The following is a 27,527-nucleotide window of genomic DNA, read 5'->3' on the forward strand; positions in this document are numbered from 1 at the left end:
TGGAACCCAAACCGACTCCATTATAGGTTTCATAGTTTTTTAGGTTGAATAAGTCTATCGAGTTCAACCTGTAGCCTAACATGTTCATCCAGAGAAAGGCAAAAACCCTATGAGGCAGATGCTAATTGCCCCATATTAGGGGAAAAATTCACAGAATCTAGTGCCATAACCTATGATACTATATTCTTCCATAAAGGCATCCAGACCCTCCTTGTACTTTAGTAGTGAACATCATGTGGCAGAGAGTTCCATAGTCTCACTGCTCTTACAGTAAAGAATCTACGCCTGTGATTGTTATTGAACCTTCTTTACTTTAGACGTAGAGGATACCCCTTGTCACTATTGCTGGTCTAGATGTAAAAATATCATTAGAAAAGTCTCTGTACTGTCCCCTCATATATGTGTATATTGTGATAAGATCACCACTAGGTTTTCCTTTTTTCCAATTTGAGTAACCCCAAGTTTGATAACCTGTCTTGGTATTGCAGACCACCCGTTCACTTAATAACCTTGGTCCCTTTTCTCTGCACCCACCAAAGTTCAGCTATGTCCCACTTTTACACGGTAGACCAAATTTGTACACAATATTATAAGTTAATAGCCTTCCTCATGGCGCCAGTGGTATCTGTCATATGATATGAGGATGGATTCAACAGAGCATTGTGATTTCCATTATAAATAGAAGCTACAGCACTAGTGTGAATTTAGCCAAATTTAAAAGTACTGTAGCATTATAGTAATAGTACTACTAGAGGGTCGGATTAGCTTCAGACATTTTGACCCTCCTCCCACTCGTTAGTTGACATTAGTGATATCTGCTGAAAATAAGCACATTATTGGGGCTGTGGTGAGCAACCTGGCAGTTATACTTTGCCCAGTTACATTTCCAGTTTGATAAACATAAATGAGCCTTAATTGCACCCTGATTCTACAGAGCTGCGTCCTGACCTCGTGCCCATCACCATTATGGCATGTTTCCCCTGCAGCCAAACACTGGGTTCAGTGGTCATGTCAATGTGGATGGCACGAGATTGCTGAGCCCAGTGATTGGCTGCAGTGGTTATTTTCTATAGTCGTGATGTCCCTGCACTAGCCATGTCAACAAAGACCAGTGGTAGACCTGCAGTTCTGGAGTGTCAGGGGGTAATTAGGCATTTGTTTTATTTTTACATAGAGAAAGCCTGTGGGGTAAGAAACTTTTTATCCTCACCTTTGGCATATTCAGCTCTGGATCTAGCACGTACATCCAAAATAGGGGTCTAGAGCCCCCCATCATGTCTTGTGTCTGTGCGGCTTTCTCTGCTCACATCAATGGGAGTGCTCGGCTGTATTCACAGACATCAATGAGAGTGCTTGGCTGTATTCACAGCTCCAGTATAAGCATTCATGGACACCTTTTCATTCACAGCCGTCGTGGCACCAGAATCTGGAGACCCCATTCTGGAGATATGTGTATGATGAATATACCCTTTTAATGGAGACTTATCGCCACTTCATAAGTGGGCAGTTTTTTCTCCTCTTTGTGTAGTTTATGTTCCAGAGCTGCTATTCCCATTGGGGCTAAAAGTTTTGAGATAACAAAGTTTTATGGTCATCTTAGTGCACACACATGTACATGAACACTTCGATGCTGGGGGGGGGGGGGAGAAGGAAATATGTGGTTAATTAGCAAAACTAGAAGTGTGCTAGTACATCACTATAGCCATTGCCATCAGTATGAATGAGACATGAAAGAAATGTTATTCATCCAGACTTGGTATTTGAAGTGGAATATTCTTAAGGTTAATTAAGTATTTAGTCTTTTTATAGCATATCACCATATCACAGGTAATAGGATAACTTAATATGGGCTTCTAAATATAGTCCTAGTAAATAACTAGTTAAACTCTTGATGAACCTTTGTTCGTCTGGTTGTCAAGAGCTATCATATAGTCTCCTACAGACAGCAAGTACTCCAGTATCAGTTTCGTAACTCCCCATCATAAACTGTTCTATATACTTTGACACAGAAGAAGTGTCCTACTCCAAACAGCAAGGAAAATGATACACAGCCTTTAATATTTCATATGGTATACTGAAGAGTCACATTATCCAACTTTTTCCATTTAATGGCATTTCATTACCTTAATAGGACAATCTGTGATGTGACCAACAAAACATTTATTCTTGTCTGCCTTCCTCACTACAGGGCTTCTTCAGGCGGAGTATCCAGAAGAATATGGTTTACACATGTCACAGGGAAAAGAACTGTGTTATCAATAAAGTGACACGGAATCGCTGCCAGTACTGCAGACTACAGAGGTGCTTTGAAGTGGGAATGTCCAAAGAATGTAAGTTGAGTGTAGATAATTTCTGCTTTTATTGTTAAGGAATGGAAAAAAACAACATTCATAGACATATAGTCATAATGCCAATCTGGTCCCATCGGTAAGTTGCCAGCGTAAGTTATCTTGTTCCAAACACGACATCATTTGCCTGAAGTGTGTGTGTATATATACAGTCCTGCTTATGGTTATTGGCTCCCATGAAGTTTAACTACATAATGTGGAATATCTCCTGAAAAAAATGAGTCAAGTGAAACCGTTTTTTTGTATAGAGCACTCATGTTAAATACAAAAGAGCTAATGATAAACAATAATTTAAAACAAAAAACAAAGGAAGGGAAAAACAGAATAATCTAAATCTTGCTGTGACTCTGGTATTGGCACCCTTTACATTAATTTAGTATTGGAAACACATTTTGACTCGCCTGTGGTAATTCACAAAAGAGATTCTCCTGTGATTAATTGTCGGTGTCCATGTGACATGAATTAGCCAACGAATGATGACTTCACTGTTTTAAAAAGCCACATGTTAGGCCCTGTTTCTTTGTCACAATGGTAAAGACAAAGGAGCTGTCTGAGGACATCAGAACTGCTATTATTAGGTAAAAGGGTATAAGGCCATCTCCAAAGACCTTGGTATACCAGTTTCAACAGTGAGCAATATTATTAAGACATTTGCCAAGCATGCAACCGTCAAGAACCTTTCTGGACGTGAGGGAAAGAGGAAAATTGACAAGAGATATCTTCGAAGGTTGGTGCGAATGGTGGACAAAACACCATGTCAAACATCCAAAGACCTGAAGGCTAACCTGGAACAGTCTGGGGTCATGGTTTCAATAAGTACCATACGCCGCACAATAAACCAAGCAGAGCTTTATGGGCAAAGGCCAAGGAAGAAACCATTGCTGAAGAAAAGACATAAAAAGGAACAACTGATCTTTGCCTAAGAGTACCTTGACAAACCACAATCCTTCTGGGAAAATGTTCTGTGGACAGATGAAACAAAAATAGAGCTTTTTGGCAATGCAAAGCAACAGTTTTACAGATGGCGCAATGAAGCTTATAAGGAAAAGAACACCTTACCAACAGTTACGCATAGTGGAGGATCCATAATGCTGTGGGGTTGCTTTGCTGCGTCTGGTACTGGAGGCCTTGACCGTATCACAGGAATCATGAAATCAGAGAATTATCAAGAGATTTTAGAGCGAAATGTCCTACCCAGTGTTAGAAAACTTTGTTTGAGTTGAAGATTATGGGTCCTCCAGCAAGACAATGACCCAAAGCACACCTCCAAAAGTACACAGGAATGGTTGAAAAAGAAAAAATAAGCTGTTTTATAATGACCAGCAATGAGTCCATCCTATTGAAAATCTTTGGGGTGAGCTGAAATCTGCTATTTGATAATTTGATACCTGACTGGTAATGTTCCCAGGTTACACGGATACAGAAACAATTTTGGGTTAAAAAACTAAAAAAAATAGCCCCATAATCATCATTAGCATACCATTGACAAGTTAATTAATGGTGATGAAGTGAGTAGTAGAATGAAAAGAAATGTGTCAGCATCTCACAAAAGGTACAGCAATTTACCCAAATCCACACTTAATAAACCATATAAAAAGTCAGAGTCAAGGGTAGGTTCACTGAACTGTTTTCTCTCCATCCGAGAAAAATAGTCCAATTATTCTGATCAGCGTTTGATCCAAGTGGCATAAATTTTTCTCAGACGTGGAGAGAAAAAAAAAAAGTTTCTCCACCTTCTCCATTCTGTCAGTCCATGAAAAAAGTCCATGTCATCCAAGTACAGTCCGATTTTTTTCACGGAACCATAGTCTTGCATTGCGGACTTTCATCCGATACTTGGATCAAAATCATACATGTCTCTGGACCACTCGGTACGAGGAAAAAAATCGCACAGCCCCATAGAATATCATGACTACGAATGCTGTCTGTGAAAACCCCAGACATCAATCGTCCGAGATCATGTGCACGAGCCCTAAAAGAAATGAAAGAAATAAAAGGAGCCAAGCACATTTCTAGGACATACTGATCAGAGAGATAGACGAATGAGCCTATATTGTGATCATAGCCAAAGCAAACTGAAAAATGTGCTCACAATTAAAAAGTCAAATGGAGAATGAGAGCTCTCCCTGCTACCATTGTATTATCAGCCACCATACCTCTGTGACATTCTTTGTTAACCCCATTTTCTGGGCCACTGTTTTTCTTTAACCGTTATGTTGTCTAACCCTCTCCCCCCACGCACCAAAAAACTCTCCAAATGCCAGTCACCAGAAGCAGAGATGGCGAGATACATTACAGGATGTGGTAGTAGGTTTCTGTCTCTGATCTCCTGTCTATCAGTCTGTAAATGGGCATAAACAGAGAGATGGACTTTCATTTAGGAGCAGGCAATAGTGAGAGCAATGCGTGCTGGGAAGTGTGGAAAAGGGAGTTCCAGCTCTTATAGTGCTGGCATAATATGGACAAAGAGGAACCACCCACTCAGAAAAAGCAGATGGCAAGCTATAGAAGATGCGAATCTGAACAATTCCTGAATTTATAAGCCTGGTATATATGCCAAAAGCAGTTTTACCTGGTTGTGCAGATGAGGACAATAAGACCATGCTTTTCTACAGGTGTGTCAGTAGGGACAGGTAAGTTTTTTGGTTTCCTTTAGCTTTTTGTATAACAGGCTTTTTGTAGACACTGTCCTTTAAGGATTTGTGGCTTTCCCTGGAGTAATGAATGGGAGACACACTCTTCGGCTAGACGATACTTATTTACATTTTCCTTCTAAGAGATTAAAATGTGAAATTGCAATGTCTGCATGGTAATGGATCATTTGTGAGGAGGAACTTCTGGTGATGGAGCACTCCTGATTAAATATTCCTTACAGGCCTGGCTATCTCAGTTCTGATAATGTATATCTACACCAGCAGAGCAATCGCAGAATTTTAATTATTTTGTCAGTTAAAGAAGGACAAAGTTGGGAACTGAAGAAAAAAGGCTATTTTCTGTTCAAAGGATTACAGTGAATAACAAATCCCCTTGGTAACTCATTCAATTAACATGTTGCACCATTTTACTTAAACAACTGCTGTGCTTAATTCATTTTAATGTGTTTTAGCCCTCAGTCACTTTGAGCTCTCTAAAGACAGAGGTGGGAAAAGACTTGTTGGATGGGGTTGTGGATGGGAATTTAGTCTACAAAGCAGTGATTAAAAGTTTCTTTTTTGAGTCTTAAAAATAACCCTTTGATTGCTTTCTCGGGGGCTAATTGACGCTTATGTGTCAACATCAAAATGTACCATACTGACCCAGACCCTCCAACATGACCTACTTTATTGTATTGTACCTATAAGCTTCCCTGCACACCGATTGTGTCACAGCAGTCTATAGCTTTGGCAGGGGTTTCATCTTAATCTCATTTTTCAGGGTCCTTGACCACAAAGATCTGGCCGAAGTAGATCAATCCTGCTCATTCCCACATAGATACCCATTTCAGATTTGACAGTTCAATTAGGGTTTTGTCATGCTAAAGTGGGGTGTGGCTGCCATAGGGAGGGTCCGGAGCAACCTCTGTGCCCCAGACCAAACCATAAGGACTTGTCTGAGGATCGGATATCTGGCTGAGACTCGTGGGGCCCTCGTTGGGATAGCGAAGCAGTGCATGTAGTGGATGGGAGATGTCTGAGTTGTAGGGACAGAGGATTTCCACTAGTGACCTCAATTAATCCACCCCACCAATGACAGAGATGAGAAAGCTGGAGTGCTCAGTAATAAAGTCTAGGGTCTGGCATTCAGCCCTTTCCCGCGTCTGCAGTATCCGACACCAGATAAAAGAGGTAAGTAAGGAGATGAACCTATCAAGCATGTTGGTGTTTACATATCCTGGCATTTGTAGGAGGACGTATAGTACCGACTGCAGAGACCCCAAGCTAAACACCAGATGCTTCCCTCCCCACCAATACCCTGTAGAACAAATAAAAGACACTCACACGAATTGATGGGTGAAGGTCGGTCACAGCTTTACTCATTAATATATATTTTTTATAGTACAATAACAAGGAAGGCACTGAAAACTTTTGAAGAACAGGCCAAATCTCCTGTAGCACTTCAACAGGCAAGTCAGCCTACATAGTCAAAACATTCCGGTGCTTTCTTTCTTTAATTAAACGGCCGCTGTGACTTTAATTTCTAAAACAAAATGACCAAAGTTAAAAACTCACAAACAAAGAAAGGGGAGGGAGGGTGGGACGAGCATCTCCGGGACCTAAAATGGGTGAGGATGAGACTGGCTCTGAGGGAACATTAAAGTAAGAGGAAGGGGCTATACTAGACATTCCTTCTCTCATTGGCCACATTAGAGGGAACATACCACTCATCGAGATAATAGAGGGGTGGCGAGGGAGACAGCATGAAGCATTTCAAAAGGGGATGAGGGGCACTGCAGTCAGTGGCACTTTCCTTAATTAGTGTAGTGCCATCCATTCAGCATAATTATTAGTTTAATTAGGCTGATTCGGGCCACAGCCAATAACTTCTCTCATCCCTTTTTCTTTTTCTGACTGAATGAAAAGAAGGATATTCAGGTTGAAAAAGTCGCCAGGGTTCTTGGAGACCTCTATCCCCAAATAGGCAAATTGGGTTACCCGCTTTAGTGGCAGTATAGAGACCTGTCACTCTAAATGTCTTTACACCCCTTTTTTACTCTTGTGTTCTTAAAGTCCTTTCACTTTTGTGGATTTTAATCACTTTTCATGTTGTTACTATGGCAATCGTTAGTGGACCACTTTAAAATGATGCCACTATGCCATTATGTCTTATCTGGCCAGAAGAAGGGCAAAGTAGCACAAAAAGGCTGTTGCCTGTATCCTGCCTGCACCTCCCTATCCTGTCTGTAGCCTGCACCTCCCTATCCTGTCTGTAGCCCGCACCTCCCTATCCTGTCTGTAGCCCGCACCTCCCTATCCTGTCTGTAGCCTGCACCTCCCTATCCTGTCTGTAGCCTACACCTCTCTGTCCTGTCTGTAGCCTGCACCTCCCTATCCTGTCTGTAGCCTGCACCTCCCTATCCTGTCTGTAGCCTGCACCTCCCTATCCTGTCTGTAGCCTGCACCTCTCTATCCTGTCTGTAGCCTGCACCTCTCTATCCTGTCTGTAGCCTGCACCTCTCTATCCTGTCTGTAGCCTGCACCTCTCTATCCTGTCTGTAGCCTGCAGCTCTCTATCCTGTCTGTAGCCTGCACCTCTCTATCCTGTCTGTAGCCTGCACCTCTCTATCCTGTCTGTAGCCTGCACCTCTCTATCCTGTCTGTAGCCTACACCTCTCTGTCCTGTCTGTAGCCTGCACCTCCCTATCCTGTCTGTAGCCTGCACATCCCTATCCTGTCTGTAGCCTGCACCTCTCTATCCTGTCTGTAGCCTGCACCTCTCTATCCTGTCTGTAGCCTGCACCTCTCTATCCTGTCTGTAGCCTGCACCTCTCTATCCTGTCTGTAGCCTGCACCTCCCTATCCTGTCTGTAGCCTGCACCTCCCTATCCTGTCTGTAGCCTGCACCTCCCTATCCTGTCTGTAGCCTGCACCTCCCTATCCTGTCTGTAGCCTGCACCTCCCTATCCTGTCTGTAGCCTGCACCTCCCTATCCTGTCTGTAGCCTGCACCTCCCTATCCTGTCTGTAGCCTACACCTCTCTGTCCTGTCTGTAGCCTGCACCTCCCTATCCTGTCTGTAGCCTGCACATCCCTATCCTGTCTGTAGCCTGCACCTCCCTATCCTGTCTGTAGCCTGCACCTCCCTATCCTGTCTGTAGCCTGCACCTCCCTATCCTGTCTGTAGCCTGCACCTCCCTATCCTGTCTGTAGCCCGCACCTCTTTATCCTGTCTGTAGCCCGCACCTCTTTATCCTGTCTGTAGCCTGCACCTCCCTATCCTGTCTGTAGCCTGCACCTCCCTATCCTGTCTGTAGCCTGCACCTCCCTATCCTGTCTGTAGCCCGCACCTCCCTATCCTGTCTGTAGCCTGCACCTCTCTATCCTGTCTGTAGCCCGCACCTCCCTATCCTGTCTGTAGCCCGCACCTCCCTATCCTGTCTGTAGCCCGCACCTCCCTATCCTGTCTGTAGCCTGCACCTCCCTATCCTGTCTGTAGCCTGCACCTCCCTATCCTGTCTGTAGCCTGCACCTCCCTATCCTGTCTGTAGCCTGCACCTCCCTATCCTGTCTGTAGCCTGCACCTCCCTATCCTGTCTGTAGCCTGCACCTCCCTATTCTGTCTGTAGCCTGCACCTCCCTATCCTGTCTGTAGCCTGCACCTCCCTATCCTGTCTGTAGCCTGCACCTCCCTATCCTGTCTGTAGCCTGCACCTCCCTATCCTGTCTGTAGCCTGCACCTCCCTATTCTGTCTGTAGCCTGCACCTCCCTATCCTGTCTGTAGCCTGCACCTCCCTATCCTGTCTGTAGCCTGCACCTCCCTATCCTGTCTGTAGCCCGCACCTCCCTTACCTGTCTGTAGCCCGCACCTCCCTATCCTGTCTGTAGCCCGCACCTCCCTATCCTGTCTGTAGCCTGCACCTCTCTATCCTGTCTGTAGCCTGCACCTCTCTATCCTGTCTGTAGCCTGCACCTCTCTATCCTGTCTGTAGCCTGCACCTCTCTATCCTGTCTGTAGCCTGCACCTCCCTATCCTGTCTGTAGCCCGCACCTCTCTATCCTGTCTGTAGCCTGCACCTCCCTATCCTGACTGTATTGCGCTTTATGACGATAAAAAGCTACCTTTTTATCCTGTTTCCTCTTCATTTGGACTGAATGTCTTTTTTTAGACATTGTGCGGCATTGTTATTAAATTATTTAACGAATGGACCTGTTATTTGGTGATTTTGTTAGTATTTTTTTGAGATTTGTGTCGTGCTCTTTAGTTAGGCATCATTTACATTCCTGTCCTAGAGGAAGGAACACTGAACGCTGCAGCTCATCAGTGGCCATTGATTGGCTGCAGCGATCACGTGACATTGTCTATGTCTTAAGACCAGTGGGGGCATGGGGCTCATAGAGAAGCAATATTGCCAATGTGAAAGGTAAATATAGATTTATTTTTGCTTTATCCAGCACCTTAGAGATATTAATAAGGGGTTGTCCTCTAGTGGACAACCCCTTTAAGCAGTAAATTACCTGTATGATTGAGGTTCATATACTAAATAGCTGTGTATATGCCATGTGTGTTCATTTGGGCATCAAGTGAGGGTGGATTCTGATGCACTGCCTGAAAAAACTCTTGTCCTCCGCAGAAAAAATAATATTCAGCTTCCAGATGTTATTTCTGATGATATGGAAAGACCTGTATTAGTTATCTGGTCACTTTCCTGTAATCCACTTTTTTTTCTACTTTCGGGATGACATATTTGGGACTTTGGGACCAATTATTGGTTTTCCATGGTGTGATTGTTTCAGCTTACCATCTTTTCAGCTTTCAATGTTTGTCCTGGAACCAATTAATATTGTAACTTGAGGGACCTATGTATATTATTTTTGCTTGTGGTGGTGAAACTGTAACTTATTTTATGTAGGAGAATGTATTAAAGTGGAACATTTAGTTTTATTTTGGCACCATACTATACAGGGCTTATACTTTTAATGTTTGGTTTCATTGCTTGTACATTGGATGACAGAACAACTACACACCAGACAATGACTGTACAGTGATTACTTAAGTTTAAAGTATGTTTTATTAACTATTAAAAATTTACTTATGCCCCACGATTGTCCTCGGTTGTAGTGACATTGGACAATTGCCTCTTTAATTCACACAAATGTATACACAATAATGTGCATGGTTTCCCATAGGAAAAAGATACGAGAACAAGAATTCATTGTTGATGATAGACACATTATTGGCTGATGTCATTTCTACCTAACCTTATTTAGTTATTTACATAATTAAAGGGGTATTCTCAAGTTTGGAAGTTATCTGTATCTAACGGATAGGGAGGTAACTTTCTGATTGTTTTTTTGTCCAACGGTTAAGACTCTCATCGACATTTGACATTCCCATGAGAATGAATGGAGCAGCAGCATGCATGATCTAACACTGGGGCAGCACGATATCTCAGTGGTTAGTACTGTTACATTGCAGCACTGGGGTCCTGGGTTCAAGTACCCCCGTGGGTTTCCTCCTTGTTCTCCGGTTTCCTCCCACACTCCAAAGACCTACTTCTTTGCGATTTAGATTGTGAGCCCCAATGGGGACAGTGCCGATAATTTCAGTAGAGCATTGTGCAATTAATGATGCAATGTAAGTGAGTAAAATAAATAAACACTGCTCCATTCACAGGGACCCTTTAGAGTCTTGATTTTCATAATCGGTGGGGGGTATCAGCTTGGCTGTCTTCGGCATCCCCATTAAGAATGAGTGGAGTAGCTATGCGCATGATTGACCACTGCTACGTTCACAAGGGACTCTTGAGAGCCCCATTTCTTGGGATCGATGGGTCTCCGCATTCCCAAGGATAGGGGATAACTTCAAAACTTGAGAATACCCCTATAAGTGGTTAATTCATAATATATACACAATTTTTTGCATGCATGTATTTACTTGTACATGCATTAGTTAATTTCCATGGTTGAGTCACATACTCTTTGTTACATTTTACACATTTTAATATGTTTTAAAAATAACCCCTGGTTTATATAAATAGTTAAAAACAGACATGGTAAGACTTCCAAAAATGGAGTAGACTGGCGGGTCATATGCCCAAGGCAGCGTGTTTAAGTCGTCTGAAGGTAGAAAATTACATTGAAGGGCAATTAAAATAACGACGCTGGACAGTGGTTGTGGATACAACAGTATCATGGGAGACGTGGTTCATTGTTACTTCCCATGAATGAAGCCCCTGCAATGTGTGCTCACTTAGCCGTCATCGTGTGGTTTCACTTTCTTTCATGCAAAACCACTCTCCCCTCGCTGCCTTTGAAAGTCTTTCAGGGGAAAGTAAGATTGAATGATATTATTCATAATTTGCTCCATGTTCTGTAAAGATGGTTATGTAATAACTGTAATTGCATCAAACCACCTAATGAGCATTTCTTCCACTACCATGTATGACAGATTAATAGCCCATGAATTCATTTTCTGCTTGTTGTGCCTCACAAAAGTATTTCACTGAGCAATTAATAAACTGGTAAAAAAATAATTCTGTTGTTTTCTTTATTAATGTGATGTTATCTCCGCACAGAGAAGCATCTTCCAGGCGCCTTTTATCTTGTTCCTTCAATGAATTTCTAATTTGCACATGGAAAGGTCATTCATTAACCTCATTCAGGCTCTTGTCCTTTTTCCTTCATTCTAAGAACTATATTCCATATAAATTGGCAGACTACATTAATGACTTTCCTTAGGGAGGATCAGCAAGGAGGTAGAGATACATAAGGCAATGCTTTCTGGGAAAATGTGCAAAATACTCCAAAAGGAAAGCCAGGACACCCTTCTGCCGACAGACATGTTTTGATCCTTTGAACCTCATCAGCACTTGTCCTGGAAAAGTGCTTTGTTGGTTAACAGGAACTAATTACATACTGTTGTCATACAAAGTAATAAGTAAAGGGTTATTCCCAACATTTAGACCCCTATTCATAAGAATGTTGCAGGTCTCAGCCCCGACTTTCCCATGAGAATCGAGTGGTGGCTGCACATGAGCACCACCATTAAATTAATACCCAATGGAACAACTGGACTGTGCATACAACATATAGCTCTCAGCTTTCCATAGCTGTTTTAAGAGAATTATTTGCCTCGCACCATGCAGATGGTGTATATTTGAGCCTTGAATGTGGGGCTTACTGTTGTAAGACCTTCACCGATCAAACAACTTTCACCTATCCTGTTTGACATAACTTTCAATACATAACAAAAAGTGCAGCAGCACTCTGTGTGCACCAAGATGTCTGCAAACATTAAATACTTGAAATTTAACATGCATTACTGCTATATAGAATATATCATTAAAATTGAGGTACTTAGTGCACAAATTCACCAATTCTTGCATGCCCACTAGCCACAAATTTGTCCACAAATTGTTGTAATGTAGTATACATTTGAAGGTAGTCACTGCTTCCATATTTGGTTGAGTACTCCTCCCATTAGTCTAAAACTGTTTTTAATTAGTGCAGAATTCTACCTGTCCTTTCTGAAAAAAAAGGTTTCAATCAAAGAAAGGAGCGGTTTGTTGTGGCTGGTGGGTGACATGAATTGGCCAATTTATGTGCTGAGTACCTCAGTTTTATAGTATAGTCTACAGAGTCTGTATGGCGGTAATGCAGCTTAAATTTCATAAATGCAATGTTTGCATACATCTTGGTGTACTTGTAAACATGAAAAACCTCTAAAACTATAAATTGTATTCTGATTCTTTTTTAAAAAAACAACACTCTCTTCATTTTATCTATTAGCATAGTCTGAAAAAATGTATTAGAATAGGCAGTCACTCATTACCTGTTTATAACCCACATTATCAGGGCCTAACAGGGAAAGTGAGGGACAGCCACCGTTGAATGGGGGCACCAAATTCATATATTAGGGTGCCAACCTCCATGACAGGCAGTATCAGTAGAGGCGTTTTAAGATAGGGCAGTTTTAAGTCTGTATTGTATATGAATGTTTATCATGTTTAAGACTTTACTGGCCCATATATGGCTATCTATTTCTATTTGACTCAATTTTTATAAAAATATTCCCTAAGGGATACTGGATGGATTTTGACATAATTATGAAGTTTCTTACTTGCACATCACAAGGGTTTTTTGGTGTTTTTTAAAAAAGAATCAGAATAAAATTTATAGTTTTAGAGGTTTTTCATGTTTACACATACTCTAGTTACCTCTACCCCAATAGAGTTTTTGGTACGTTTATACATCTTGGTGTACATAGTGTGCCGCTGCACTTTTTAGTGTATATACAGTACAGACCAAAAGTTTGGACACACCTTCTCATTTAAAGATTTTTCTGTATTTTCATGACTATGAAAATTGTTCATTCACACTGAAGGCATCAAAACTATGAATTAACACATGTGGAATTATATACTTAACAAAAAAGTGTGAAACAACTGAAAATATGTCTTATATTCTAGGTTCTTCAAGTAGCCACCTTTTGCTTTGATGACTGCTTTGCACACTCTTGGCATTCTCTTGATGAGCTTCAAGAGGTAGTCACCGGAAATGGTTTTCACTTCACAGGTGTGCCCTGTCAGGTTTAATAAGTGGGATTTCTTGCCTTATAAATGGGGTTGGGACCATCAGTTGTGTTGTGCAGAAGTCTGGTGGATACACAGCTGATTGTCCTACTGAATAGACTGTTAGAATTTGTATTATGGCAAGAAAAAGCAGCTAAGTAAAGAAAAACGAGTGGCCATCATTACTTTAAGAAATGAAGGTCAGTCAGTACGAAAAATTGGGCAAACTTTGAAAGTGTTCCCAAGTGCAGTTGCAAAAACGATCAAGCGCTACAAAGAAACTGGCTCACATGAGGACCGCCCCAGGAAAGGAAGACCAAGAGTCACCTCTGCTTCTGAAGATAAGTTTATCTGAGTCACCAGCCTCAGAAATCGCAGGTTAACAGCAGCTCAGATTAGAGACCAGGTCAATGCCACAAAGAGTTCTAGCAGCAGACACATCTCTACAACAACTGTTAAGAGGAGACTTTGTGCAGCAGGCCTTCATGGTAAAATAGCTGCTAGGAAACTACTGCTAAGGACAGGCAACAAGCAGAAGAGACTTGTTTGGGCTAAAGAACACAAGGAATGGACATTAGACCAGTGGAAATCTGTGCTTTGGTCTGATGAGTCCAAATTTGAGATCTTTGGTTCTAACCACCGTGTCTTTGTGCGAAGCAGAAAAAGTGAACGGATGGACTCTACATGCCTGGTTCCCACTGTGAAGCATGGAGGAGGAGGTGAGGATTTATTCAAAATTGAAGGCATACTGAACCAGCATGGCTACTACAGCATCTTGCAGCGGCATGCTATTCTATCCGGTTTGCGTTTAGTTTGACCATCATTTATTTTTCAACAGGACAATGACCCCAAACACACCTCCAGGCTGTGTAAGGGCTATTTGACCAAGAAGGAGAGTGATGGGGTGCTACGCCAGATGACCTGGCCTACACATTCACCAGACCTGAACCCAATCGAGATAGTTGGGGTGAGCTGGACCGCAGAGTGAAGGCAAAAGGGCCAACAAGTGCTAAGCATCTCTGGGAACTCCTTCAAGATTGTTGGAAGACCATTTCCGGTGACTACCTCTTGAAGCTCATCAAGAGAATGCCAAGAGTGTGCAAAGCAGTCAGTAAAGCAAAAGGTGGCTACTTTGAAGAACCCAGAATATAAGACATATTTTCAGTTGTTTGACACTTTTTGTTAAATATATAATTCCACATGTGTTAATTCATAGTTTTGATGCCTTCAGTGTGAATGTACAGTTTTCATTGTCATGAAAATACAGAAAAATCTTTAAATGAGAAGGTGTGTCCAAACTTTTGGTCTGTACTATATATATATATATATATATATATATATATATATATATATATATATATATATATATTTATTTCATATATTTCAGTCTCAGCAGCTTGATTTCACCCATTCTAATGAGTGGGGAAAAATCTGCACCAAAATACATGTAAAAAACACATCAAAACGCTCCTATTTTACTCAGCGTTTTTCCTGCCAAGAGATGCAGAAATGGTGCAGAAATTCCCGCACTTAGCATCTGCACATACCCTAAACTTGCAGATTCGGAGATAATAAAAGATGTAAAACAATAGACCGTACAGTTGTGCAGAGTGTCAAATGAGCGTCTGCAGTTAGCTGATTATGCCATGTGCTTTGTGATTATTTTACTTTATTATAAACTGACGCAAAAGCCCACCCTAAAATTTAATACACTGCTCAAAAAAATAAAGGGAACACTCAAATTACACATCGTAGATCTGAATAAATGAAATATTCTCATTGAATGCTTTGTTCTGTACAAAGTTGAATGTGCTGACAACAAAATCACACAAAAATCATCAATGGAAATCAAATTTATTAACCAATGGAGGCCTGGATTTGGAGTCACCCCCAAAATTAAAGTGGAAAAACACACTACAGGCTGATCCAACTTTGATGTAATGTCCTTAAAACAAGTCAAAATGAGGCTCAGTATTGTGTGCGGTCTCCAAGTGCCTGTATGACCTCCCTAAAACGCCTGGGAATGCTCCTGATAAGGTTGCTGATGGTCTCCTGTGGGATCTCCTCCCAGACCTGAACTAAAGCATCCGCCAACTCCTGGACAGTCTGTGGTGCAACGTGACGTTGGTGGATGGAGCGAGACTTGATGTCCCAGATGTCCTCAATCGGATTCAGGTCTGGGGAACGGGCGGGCCAGTCCATAGCTTCAATGCCTTCAACTTGCAGGAACTGCTGACACACTCCAGCCACATGAGGTCTGGCATTGTCCTGCATTAAGAGGAACTCAGGGCCAACCACAGTAGCATATGTTCTCACAAGGGGTCTGAGGATCTCATCTCGGTACCTAATGGCAGTCAGGCTACCTCTGGCGAGTACATGGAGGGCTGTGCAGCCCTCCAAAGAAATGCCACCCCACACCATTACTGACCCACTGCCAAACTGGTCATGCTGAAGGTTTTTGCAGGCAGCAGATCGCTCTCCACGGCTTCTCCAGACTCTTTCACATCTGTCACATGTGCTCAGAGTGAACCTGCTTTCATCTGTGAAGAGCACAGGGTGCCAGTGTTGACTTTGCCAATCCTGGTGTTCTGTGGCAAATGCCAAGCATCCTGCACGGTGTTGGGCTGTGAGCACAACCCCTATCTGTGGACGTCGGGCCCTCATACCACCTTCATAGAGTCGGTTTCTAACAATTTGTGCAGACATATGCACATTTGTGGCCTGCAGGAGGTCATTTTGCAGGGCTCTGGCAGTGCTCCTCCTTGCACAAAGGCGGAGGTAGCGGTCCTGCTGCTGGGTTGTTGCCCTCCTACGGCCCCCTCCACGTCTCATGGTATACTGGCCTGTCTCCTGGTAGCGCCTCCAGCCTCTGGACACCACGCTGACAGACACAGCAAACCTTCTTGCCACAGCTCGCATTGATGTGCCATCCTGGATGAGCTGCACTACATGAGCAACTTCTGTGGGTTGTAGAGTCCGTCTGATGCTACCACGGGAGTGAAAGCACAACCAACATTCAAAAGTGACCAAAGCATCAGCCAGAAAGCATTGGTACTGAGATGTAGTCTGTGGTCCCCACCTGCAGAACCACTCCTTTATTGAGGGTGTCTTGATAATTGCCAATAATTTCCATCTATTGTCTATTCCATTTGTACAACAGCATGTGAAATTGATTATCAATCAGTGTTGCTTCCTAAGTGGACAGTTTGATTTCACAGAAGTTTGATTTACTTGGAGTTATATTCTGTTGTTTAAGTGTTTCCTTTATTTTTTTGAGCCATGTATATTCGTCAGACATTTGCATTCGACCATTGCCAATGGTTGGCCAAAATGTTCAAAATCATACATTTCAGCCAAAATTTATCTTTCATGAAAGCTAAACGTCAGGCGAAATGGATCTGCATTTAAAAATAATACTGCTTTGCCCAATATCTTACTTTTCTTAAAGAGAACCTCAGGCATCATGACATTCTGACAGGTTCCCTCATTGCAGAAAGACATGTTTTACTCTGTTACATTGACATTTTAAAGAAAACATAAAAAAAAAAAAGATTCTGGCAGAGGCGATGGAGTCCGCGGGGCAGCTTACTCCAGCCTCTTCCTGCCTGGCTTACTTTGGTGGATAGGCATCTCCTTATATGCAAATTCTTCTCCCTATCCTTGGCTCGTTTTCTCAGGCTATGCTTTTTCTGAAGCACTGTAGTGTTAGTGCAAGACATCAGCTTCTGTAATGAACTATGGGTGGCATGAAATGGCTGACAGGTTCCTTTAAGAGAATATGACAGAAGAATTTGTTGGAAAACTCCCTTAAGGCTATGTGCCCACGATGCAGAAATGCTCTGGATTTTTCCTGAGCGTTTCTGCATCTCCCTGGCAGAAAAAACGCATGCGGATTGTACATGTGGATTGTACATGCGTTTTTCCTGCCAGGGACATGCGGAAATTAAGCGTTCTTCACATGCATTTCCGCATGCGGGTTCACAAGCACTTTCCAAGCGATTTTAGCATCACTTGGAAAGTGCTTGTCAACTTGGTCACACTATGTAAATCCATGCAAACGGCATGGATTTATATAGTGTGACCCAAAAGAATGGTTAAAAATAAAAAAATAAATCTATACTTACCTTCCGATGGCCCCCGCAGTCTTGCTTCACTCCGTCCTGGCTGCCGGCAGATCGCGGTACACTGAAGGACCTGACGACTTCAGCATCGCGTGACCTGTCACATGACTATGACGTCATTGCAGGTCCTTCAGTCCATCGCGATCTGCCGGCATGGGAGGACGAGCGCAGCGGGGGCCGCCAGAAGGTAAATATAACATATATTTTTTATTTTATTCTTTTTTTTTACAGGTTCTATGGTACCTGGGTCTGGATGAGAGTCTCCTCTCCTCCACACCCGGGTACCATCCGCACATTGGAACGCATGGAATGCGCATCTACATATACAGTGATGCGGATTTCATGCGTTCCAATGCAAGTCAATGGCAGCGTTTTTTTCTGCAATGATAATCCGCAGCGGAAATTTCCGCAGCATGTGCACAGCACATGCTTATTATCATTGGGGACCATGGCAGGCCTTCTACTATGCATTTTTTAAGCATTTCTGCAGCGTTTTGCCGCTGCGGAAACGCTTAAAAAACGCATCGTGGGTTCACAGCCTAAATGCTGTTATTTTCCTACTCAATGATCTGATGCACATGCTTTAGTTCTTATTTGGCCTAGCTCACTTCTCGTAATCCATTTGTAGAGTATAATATTTTCTTGTGTATAAGCGGAATGGAAAATAAAAATAATTTAGTACTTGAGCTTAAAGAGCCTGTGAACTTAGTTCAGTATGAATCACAAAAATAATTATTCTTGTGGAGTAATTAAAGGCGTTATCTTGGACTATTTTTTTTTTTTTTACTATGGGCCTTAGAACTAACAGGCAGTTAGTTGCTACCTTCCTACCTGTTGCCGATCTGTGCTGGCATAGAGTGGTCATAGCCCACTCCTACCGGCGATTCTGTGTCTTCCACTGACATCATGTCAACAGAGCAGCGGCCTTTCTTCTGCTCTGCTCTATTGACGGGGCGTGTCTGCTAAAGTCATGCTGATTCACAGCCAGCGGCTCCCCACTGCCTAACTGCGGGGAGCCGGCTGTCAATCACCATGTCATCCACAGTCACGGCCCATTGACAGGGAAGAGGAAGAGCTGCTCTGTTGATGTGGAGCAGGTGGATCGCCGGCAGGAGCGGTCAGTGAATGCTCAGTGCCAACATCAGCTAAAAGAGGCAGGTAATTAGCAACTACCTGCCTGGTAGTTTATAGACCCATAGTAAAAAAATAGTCCTGGATACACTCTTTAAGTATGGCCTATGATACCTGTTACATTACTTGGCATGATAGCATAATTTACAAAATCTGACAACTGTTAACCGTTATACTTAGATACCTTCATGTGGGGATAGTCTAATGATGTAATGATTGCTCACTTAAAAAAATAGTTACAATTCCACTATTTCCTTTTTTAGGCCATTTCTTTATTGTTTACACTGAATCTATGTTGGAAAGATCTTCATCTTGTTCTCAAGATGGTCTTATTTGTGGATGGAACTTATTTGGACTTGTTTCCATTCATGTACAAAGCTAATTCTACAGCTGACATTGAAAACTTACACATTGGAACCCTGGAGGCAATGCCTAGGGGTGATGAGCATTTAATTAAGTGCAGGATTTTGCCTTCAGTGTTCTAAATACATAAGTTTTTTTCCTTTTACGACTAATACAATACCTGTTTGTTTAAGCAAGGACTTTAAGTTTCATGAGACATCCATACATCTTTGGGTTGCAACTGAATGTGATTTTAGCTTTTTGCCTTCGACTAATTCATTGTGCTTTTACAGGGAATTTTAGGCCAGGGTAGTTCTATGACTGGCAGCTGGAATGAATGGAGCTGGAAAAATAAGCAAACCAAACATACTGACCCATTTTTCTTTGTACTTTATCATTGCAAGAAAGGAAATTTTTATATGGCCCCATATTTAATTAACTTTGTATTATGTCTTCATTTTTAAGAGGTGCTTGTTAAGTGCCAGGAAACTTGAAAGGCCAGAGCAGAGAACACTAATTAATTTAGAATTATGTGTTGTATCTCGGCATGTTCGGCCGAGATGTTTGATTACAAGGGAAGAAAGTATGTCGTCCAGCTATGGAGTACTTATTGTTGTATCTCATAGAATATGCTCAAAGACTGGGGTAGCTGTTTTTGTCATGATTTTATGGTCTCTATTAATTTATGTCTTTGTCCTTTAAATCACAGTTCTGAAATACTTTTCTATCTTAAAGGTAACCTGTCAATACCTTTTACGTTCCCAAATTACTGCCAATGGTTGATACTGTCATTTTTTTTATCTATGTAAAGTTTTCTCTATATTATTATTAACTGTATTATCTAAAGTATAAAGTTTTATTGTATGCAAACTACTTTTCATCACAGAAGTGATGAATAGTCACCGTGCCCATGCGTGCTCACTCTAGCTTGCTTGAAGACATGCACATTCAAGGGAGGTGTGCTGACGTCTGCGTCATTTGAACACTCCACAAGCTCTGAATGGAGTTGAGACAGACTTGAAGAGGTTGTCTATTACTCTTCCACCACTTATCAGTCATTTTTCTCTCATGTGCTGATTATTCACTCTCAAAACTGCTCAAATATGTCTACAAATCTGTCTGCAGTGAAAGATCAAATTACACCTGCAGTTATAAAACTTGGAAACAAAAGGAAAAAGGCACATGGAGACTTCTACTGCAAAAGGAATAGCTTCTAAAAATGGAGGATACGAGTCGCCAGAGCAATAAAAAGCTGATTGTTGGGAGTTCTGGGTGTTGGACCATCACCGATCTGATATTGATGATCCATCTTTAGGGCTCATGCACATGACTGTAAAAATCGGACACGTGCTTTTTGTCATTTTGACGGATAGCATTTGTCCCAATTTTATTGTATGGGGCCGTGCACATTTCCAGTCGGTCCGAAGAAAAGATCGCAGCATGCACAAATTGCATCCAATTATCTGACCGTACGTGGCCATTCATGTCTATGGGTCCGTGGAAAAAATCAGACTGCATTAGGACGACCTTCAAGTAAGGTCTAATTTTCACGGACTGTCAGATTGCAGAAGATGGAGAAATTATTTTTATTTTTTTTCTTCTATTCATCTGAGAGAATAGATTCAGACTCTGATCAAACTTTGATCAACCTCTGATTATAGTTTAATCAGAGTGTGATTAGCATAATTGGACCAACTACCCTAGCCTTAGGATAGGTCATTATTAGCATAGTAATGGACAACAAGTTTAGGATTATGCATCCCGGCCTCATGGACGGCAGTTAACTTACAGTGGCTGTGTTTGGGGTACGGCCGCCATGACTCTTTCTTCAGCCCAGTAGCATCACCCCGGGCCCCACGCCCAGAGGGACACACCCAGAGCTATGCTACACTTAACTGTATCGGCATGAACTGCACGCCGATACAATTGAGCTCTGCAGCAGGGCAGGGAGAGGTTATCTCCCTGCATTGCTACTCTCAGCCACGGCAGGATGATGCATTGGCCGAGGCGTCAACGCACGCACAGGAAAGTCAGAGTCCCGGCGCAGTAATGTCATCGTGCCGCGTCGGGACTCTGATGACTTTCCTGTGAGTGTGCCCGCGTCTTGGCCATGGCATCATCCTGTCATTGCTGAGAGTGATAGTGCAGGGACATCAACACGTTTGTCAGCCCAGTGGACTCTTCAGGATCCTGAATTACTTGAGTATATGACATTTTTTATTTTAAAATGTTTTGTGTGACTGTGGGTGTATCATACATTGAGGGGGACCCTCATACAGTGGGAATGAGGGCTCTCATACCTTTTAGGGGCTACTGTGGGGGGCCCTCAAAGTGTGGGGGCCATTATACAGCATGGGAAATAATGTGGGGGGCCATCATACAGTATGGTGTCTTATTTGGGAACCATAATATAGTGTAGGGACTATTGTGGGGGCCCTTGAAGCGCACCTGTCAGCAGGATTGTGACCAGTAAACCACATACACTGTCAGGTGGGCGACATTACACTGATTAATATGATACCTTTGTTGATGAAATCCATTCTGTGGTTCTTTTTTAATCTTCATTTTCAGTTTTGAGATATTGATATGCTCGTGCTTTGGGGCTTCTTGTGGGGGGTGCTCTATTAATTGACATGCAGTAAAATGCGCAGTTGCATCTCTCATTGCCGATAAATGATAGTGCGTAAGCGCGGCCGGCGGCGCCATATTGTTGCAGGCAAGTTTTTTTATCCTCCAACAAAATGGCGCCACTAGCGGCGCTTGCGCAGTAGCATCTATCGGCAAACGATAGGTGCTACTGCGCACACACGCGGGCAGCGGGGCCATTTAGCTGCATGTCAATTTCTACATTTCAACCACAGAATTACACATGCAGTATATAAAATAGGAGGCAGGTCACTGAAAGCACAGTGACCTGTCAGAAAGCACACGGTGGAATACATAAGCAGAGCACCAGATAGAGCCCACCCCACAGGCCGCCCCAAAGCACGAGCATATCAGTATCTCACAACTGAAAATGAAGATTAAAAAAGAACCACAGGATGGATTTCATCAACAAAGTTATCATTTTAATCAGTGTAATGTCGCCCACCTGACAGTGTATGTGGTTTACTGAGCACAATCCTGCTGATAAGTGCGGTTTAAAGTGTGGACTAATGTGGGTGCTATCATAAAGTGTGGGGACTACTGTGAGGATTAACATAAAGTGTGGGGACTACAGAGGGGAGAGTGAATTCTGATCTGACCATGCGTGCTCAGACTGCTGTCACTCACCGAGACATAGTCCCGTCCCCACCAGTGACGTGCCCTGCTCTGTTCGTCCGATTCCAGTCCCCAGATCGGAGGTAGCACAGCCAGAATCAAAACAGACGGCTATATGACCCACAGAGAGATGAGCTTACAGAAATAGGGCAGATAATAAAAGTATATTAGAAAAGTGTTAGCTAGGAAGAGTTAAGTCTAACGAAAGGGGATTAAAGCAGTAGTGGAAAATCTCTTTAAATGTTAAGTGGGGACTTAAGCATTATTGTTATAGGGGTGCTCAGAGTACTGTGACTGTGAAAGGTGCACATGGGGCATTAATATTTTCTAGGGGGCAATTTTACCATCTAGAGAGCATTTTACTATGTAAGGGGCAAAGTGGTGGTCATTATTATGTGGGCAGTGAGAGGAACCATTATTGTACCACACAACAGGTCCAATTATAGGGACACATATGGCAGCAGCTCAGCATTGGGGGTGACCTCAGGATGAGGAGTTTGTGCAGGTTGGGAATAGATGAGGATGGTGTTGGAAATGTGAGAAGTCAAATGTGTCTTTGTTGTTATCTCTGCAGATGAATCTTGGCTGGAGAAGTTGTCATGTCGGTCTGGGCCAGATGGAAAAGACGGGAAAAGTGAACGACTCCTTCAGAAAGAGTGTCTTCTGTAAGTCACCATCAATAACTGTACTGTGATCTCCGATTTGTTCTGCAGGACTGGTATCTACCACTATATGTCACCATATGGTGGTAATATCAGTGTTGGTATTTGTATAGTGATTTCATTTTAGTAACAGCATTATTATCTGCTGAGGTTCCTTATACCCACTATTAGGCTGTGCAACCATAGTTTTAATCAGCGTTACCTGGTTAGGGGCCCACTCAGATTTTTCGCCCCCTTTCACCTGAGCTGAACCCCTAGCTACACCTCTGCTTCAGTCTCTTTTTTTAAGGGCTCAAGATGTTTAAACATATGAGAAATGGTTAAGAGGAGTTGTGATTTATATGCTCTATTGGTATTAATGTCTGCCGGCTATGCAGTACCGTACACACCTTTCAAGTGACGACAAATATATTAAGTCACATAAGCAAATTATTACATAAATTTGGCACAACTTGCATTATTTCCGAGTTATTTCTAGATTCTTATATCCCATGATCCTCTTGACAAATCTCCCCCAATGTATTTCTAGTATTTCTATGGCTAGTGTATGTCACAGGATACGATGTCCTTTGTGTAGACCTGGGCCTTCTCAAGCTGAAAACACAAGACAAATATTTTAGCTAAGCATTATGCAGAGATAACTAACTAATCATTTTTGTGCTTACCCAATTATCCTTCTTACTTATAGAATTTATGCATTTCTAGGACAGTTTGTTTGGTGTTTTAGAGCCGACCACATTTCTTTCGTTTTAATTAGTATTCACGAAAATCATTGAAAAAGTTTTGTATATAATTTACAGTAAGAATGTGCATAGATGTACTTGGGCTCTTGGACAATCATATCAATTCTCATTTATTCTCATTTTGTACACATTTTTTTTAAGAAGGTTTCCTATATTTTTCCCATAAGAAGGTTATTCGAGAATGTTGCGTTAATTGGGGTTCAGGAACTAGGACAGAAAGAAGCCACAAAGATATCACCTGTCCTAGAAGACCCAGCCGGTCCATGCAGTAGATAGCATTGATGTCATGAGAAATGTGTATTGCATTACTTCACCTGTGGTGGCGCTGCTTGAAAGGAATCTGTCATCAGGTTTTTTCTATCTAATTTGAGAGCAGCATAAGGCAGGAGAAGATGCCCTGATTCCAGCGATGTGGTCAATTACTGGCATACTTGAAGTTTTTTTACAGTCACTGTTTTATCAGCAGGAGATAATTGCTAGAGAACTTCTTGGCCTGCTGTCAGGTAGTCCAACCCCTCCCCACAACTGATTGTCAGCTTTCTGCTTATGCAGAGCTCAGCATTCAGAGATTTACCGCAGATAAAACAATTTTTAATCAAAATTGCAGCACCCAGTTAATTAAGTGGTACATCATGGGAATCAGGGTCTGTACCTCTACATCATACTGTTCTGAGATGGGGTAGCAAAAACATGGTGACATAGTCCCTTTAATTCCTCCTTAGACAATAGCTAACTCCACCGGATAGGTCATAAATATGAGATTGGCACCTGGCACCCCTACCAATCAGCTGTAATCCGCTCTAATAGCAACCTGGTATTGCTGATGTAGGGGGTGGAACAAAGCAGTGCCGTACATTGCTTAGTGGCCATTGCCAAGAATTGCAATTATCTCCCATTTGGCCTCGTGCACATGGCTGCATTTTCTGTCCGAGTGCAATCCAACAAAACAGGATAGCACTTAGACCAATGTTATTACATGGGGCTGTGCACATGTCAGATCTTTTCCTCGCACTGAACTGGTCCGAGGAAAAAAAATCGCAGCATGCCCAAGATTGATCTGATATTATGAGTCACACTCAGACATGCAAGTCAATGAATCCGTGGAAGCCATTGGAGTGCACTCGGATGACATCTGAGTGCAGCCCAATTTCCATGGACTGACAGAATGGAGAAGATGGAGACATTTTTTTCTCCATCTTCTCTTCATCTGTGAGAATCAGTGCACACTCTGCTCAGTCTCTGATCAGAGTTTGATTTGAATTATTTACCTGATGCTCTTAAGTGGACAATAAGGTGCAGTACTCGGTATTGGCCATCAAGCAATGAACAGCGGTGATATGTTCCACCCCCTACATCAGTCATACCAGGTTGCTGTTTGAATGGATTTCAGTGGATGCGTGGGGGCGCCATGTGTTGCACTCCCATTGATCCCATATGAATGACCTGTGGTTAGCTCATAAGTTGTCCAGTTTCATGTAACTTCTGTAATAATACTAATATATATATATATATATATATATATATATATATATATATATATATATATTTATATGCAGTCATGGCTGATGGTGTTGGCGCACTTGAAATTGTTCTAGAATATGAAGTATAGTTGTGCTCAAAAGTTTACATACTCCGGCAGAATTTTTCTTTTCTTGGCTTTGTTTCAGAGAATATGAATGATAACAAAAAAAAAATTCTCAACTCATGGTTATTGTTTGGGTGAAGCCATTTATTGTCAAACTACTGTGTTTTCTCTTGAGTGGAGAAAAAGTTTTTTTGTTATCATTCATATTCTCTGAAACAAGGCCAAGAAAGGAAAAATTCTGCCGGGGTATGCACAACTGTATTTCTTCCAGAAAATTATTGTAATTACACATGTGTTGTGTACACAGTCACAATTTGACTTTTTTTTTCTCTTTTTCTTTGTGTTGTTCCAATATGCACAAAGGAAATAAACGGGTACATACAGTATATATATATATATATATATATATATATATATATGTATACAGTACTGACCAGAAGTTTGGACACACCTTCTCATTTAAAGATTTTTCTGTATTTTCTTGACTATGAAAATTGTACATTCACACTGAAGGCATCAAAACTATGAATTAACACATGTGGAATTATATACTTAACAAAAAAGTGTGAAACAACTTAAAATATGTCTTATATTCTAGGTTCTTCAAAGTAGCCACCTTTTGCTTTGATGACTACTTTGCACACTCTTGGCATTCCCTTGATGAGCTTCAAGAGGTAGTCACCGGAAATGGTTTTCACTTCACAGGTGTGCCCTGTCAGGTTTAATAAGTGGGATTTCTTGCCTTATAATTGGGGTTAGGACCATCAGTTGTGTTGTGCAGAAGTCTGGTGGATACACAGCTGATAGTCCTACTGAATAGACTGTTAGAATTTGTATTATGGCAAGAAAAAAGCAGCTAAGTAAAGAAAAACGAGTAGCCATCATTACTTTAAGAAATGAAGGTCAGTCAGTGCGAAAAATTGGGAAAACTTTGAAAGTGTCCCCAATTGCAGTTGCAAAAACCATCAAGCGCTACAAAGAAATTGGCTCACATGAGGACCGCCCCAGGAAAGGAAGACCAAGAGTCACCTCTGCTTCTGAGGATAAGTTTATCCGAGTCACCAGCCTCAGAAATCGCAGGTTAACAGCAGCTCAGATTAGAGACCAGGTCAATGCCACACAGAGTTCTAGCAGCAGACACATCTCTACAGCAACTGTTAAGAGGAGACTTTGTGCAGCAGGCCTTCATGGTAAAATAGCTGCTAGGAAACCACTGCTAAGGACAGGCAACAAGCAGAAGAGACTTGTTTCGGCTAAAGAACACAAGCAATGTACATTAGACCAGTGGAAATCTATGCTTTGGTCTGATGAGTCCAAATTTGAGATCTTTGGTTCCAACCACTGTATCTTTGTGCGACGCAGAAAAGGTGAACGGATGGACTCTACATGCTGGGTTCCCACCGTGAAGCATGGAGGAGGAGGTGTGATGGTGTGGGGGTGCTTTGCTGGTGACACTGTTGGGGATTTATTCAAAATTGAAGGCATACTGAACCAGCATGGCTACCACAGCATCTTGCAGCGGCATGCTATTCCATCCGGTTTGCGTTCAGTTGGACCATCATTTATTTTTCAACAGGACAATGACCCCAAACACAGCTCCAGGCTGTGTAAGGGCTATTTGACCAAGATGGAGAGTGATGGGGTGCTACGCCAGATGACCTGGCCTCCACAGTCACCAGACCTGAACGCAATTGAGATGGTTTGGGGTGAGCTGGACCGCAGAGTGAAGGCAAAAGGGCCAACAAGTGCTAAGCATCTCTGGGAACTCCTTCAAGATTGTTGGAAGACCATTTCCGGTGACTACCTCTTGAAGCTCATCAAAAGAATGCCAAGAGTGTGCAAAGCAGTCATCAAAGCAAAAGGTGGCTACTTTGAGGACCCTAGAATATAAGACATATTTTCAGTTGTTTCACACTTTTTTGTTAAGTATATAATTCCACATGTGTTAATTCATAGTTTTGATGCCTTCAGTGTGAATGTACAATTATTTTCACAGTCAAGAAAATACAGAAAAATCTTTAAATGAGGTGTGTCCAAACTTTTGGTCTGTACTGTGTATATATATATATATATATATATATATATATATATATATATATATATATATAATACTCCTATGAGAAGACTA

At 42.0% G+C, this 27,527-nt stretch overlaps 1 protein-coding gene across 16 annotated transcripts in view; it reads left to right on the forward strand.

Moving 5' to 3' along the window:
- RARB (retinoic acid receptor beta) overlaps positions 1–27,527 on the forward strand; it is an 832,092-nt gene that overhangs the window by 698,970 nt on the left and 105,595 nt on the right. For all 16 annotated transcript variants that reach the window (XM_073677991.1, XM_073677988.1, XM_073677993.1 and 13 more), the window contains one exon: positions 2,189–2,330. In XM_073677991.1, coding sequence (XP_073534092.1) covers positions 2,189–2,330 — 142 coding nt within the window. The remainder of the gene's footprint in view (positions 1–2,188; positions 2,331–27,527) is intronic.

Source organism: Phyllobates terribilis, unplaced genomic scaffold (genome assembly GCF_046119375.1).
Source record: "Phyllobates terribilis strain yellow unplaced genomic scaffold, ASM4611937v1 Scaffold_4__5_contigs__length_816908805, whole genome shotgun sequence".
NCBI classification, from domain to species: domain Eukaryota; kingdom Metazoa; phylum Chordata; class Amphibia; order Anura; family Dendrobatidae; genus Phyllobates; species Phyllobates terribilis.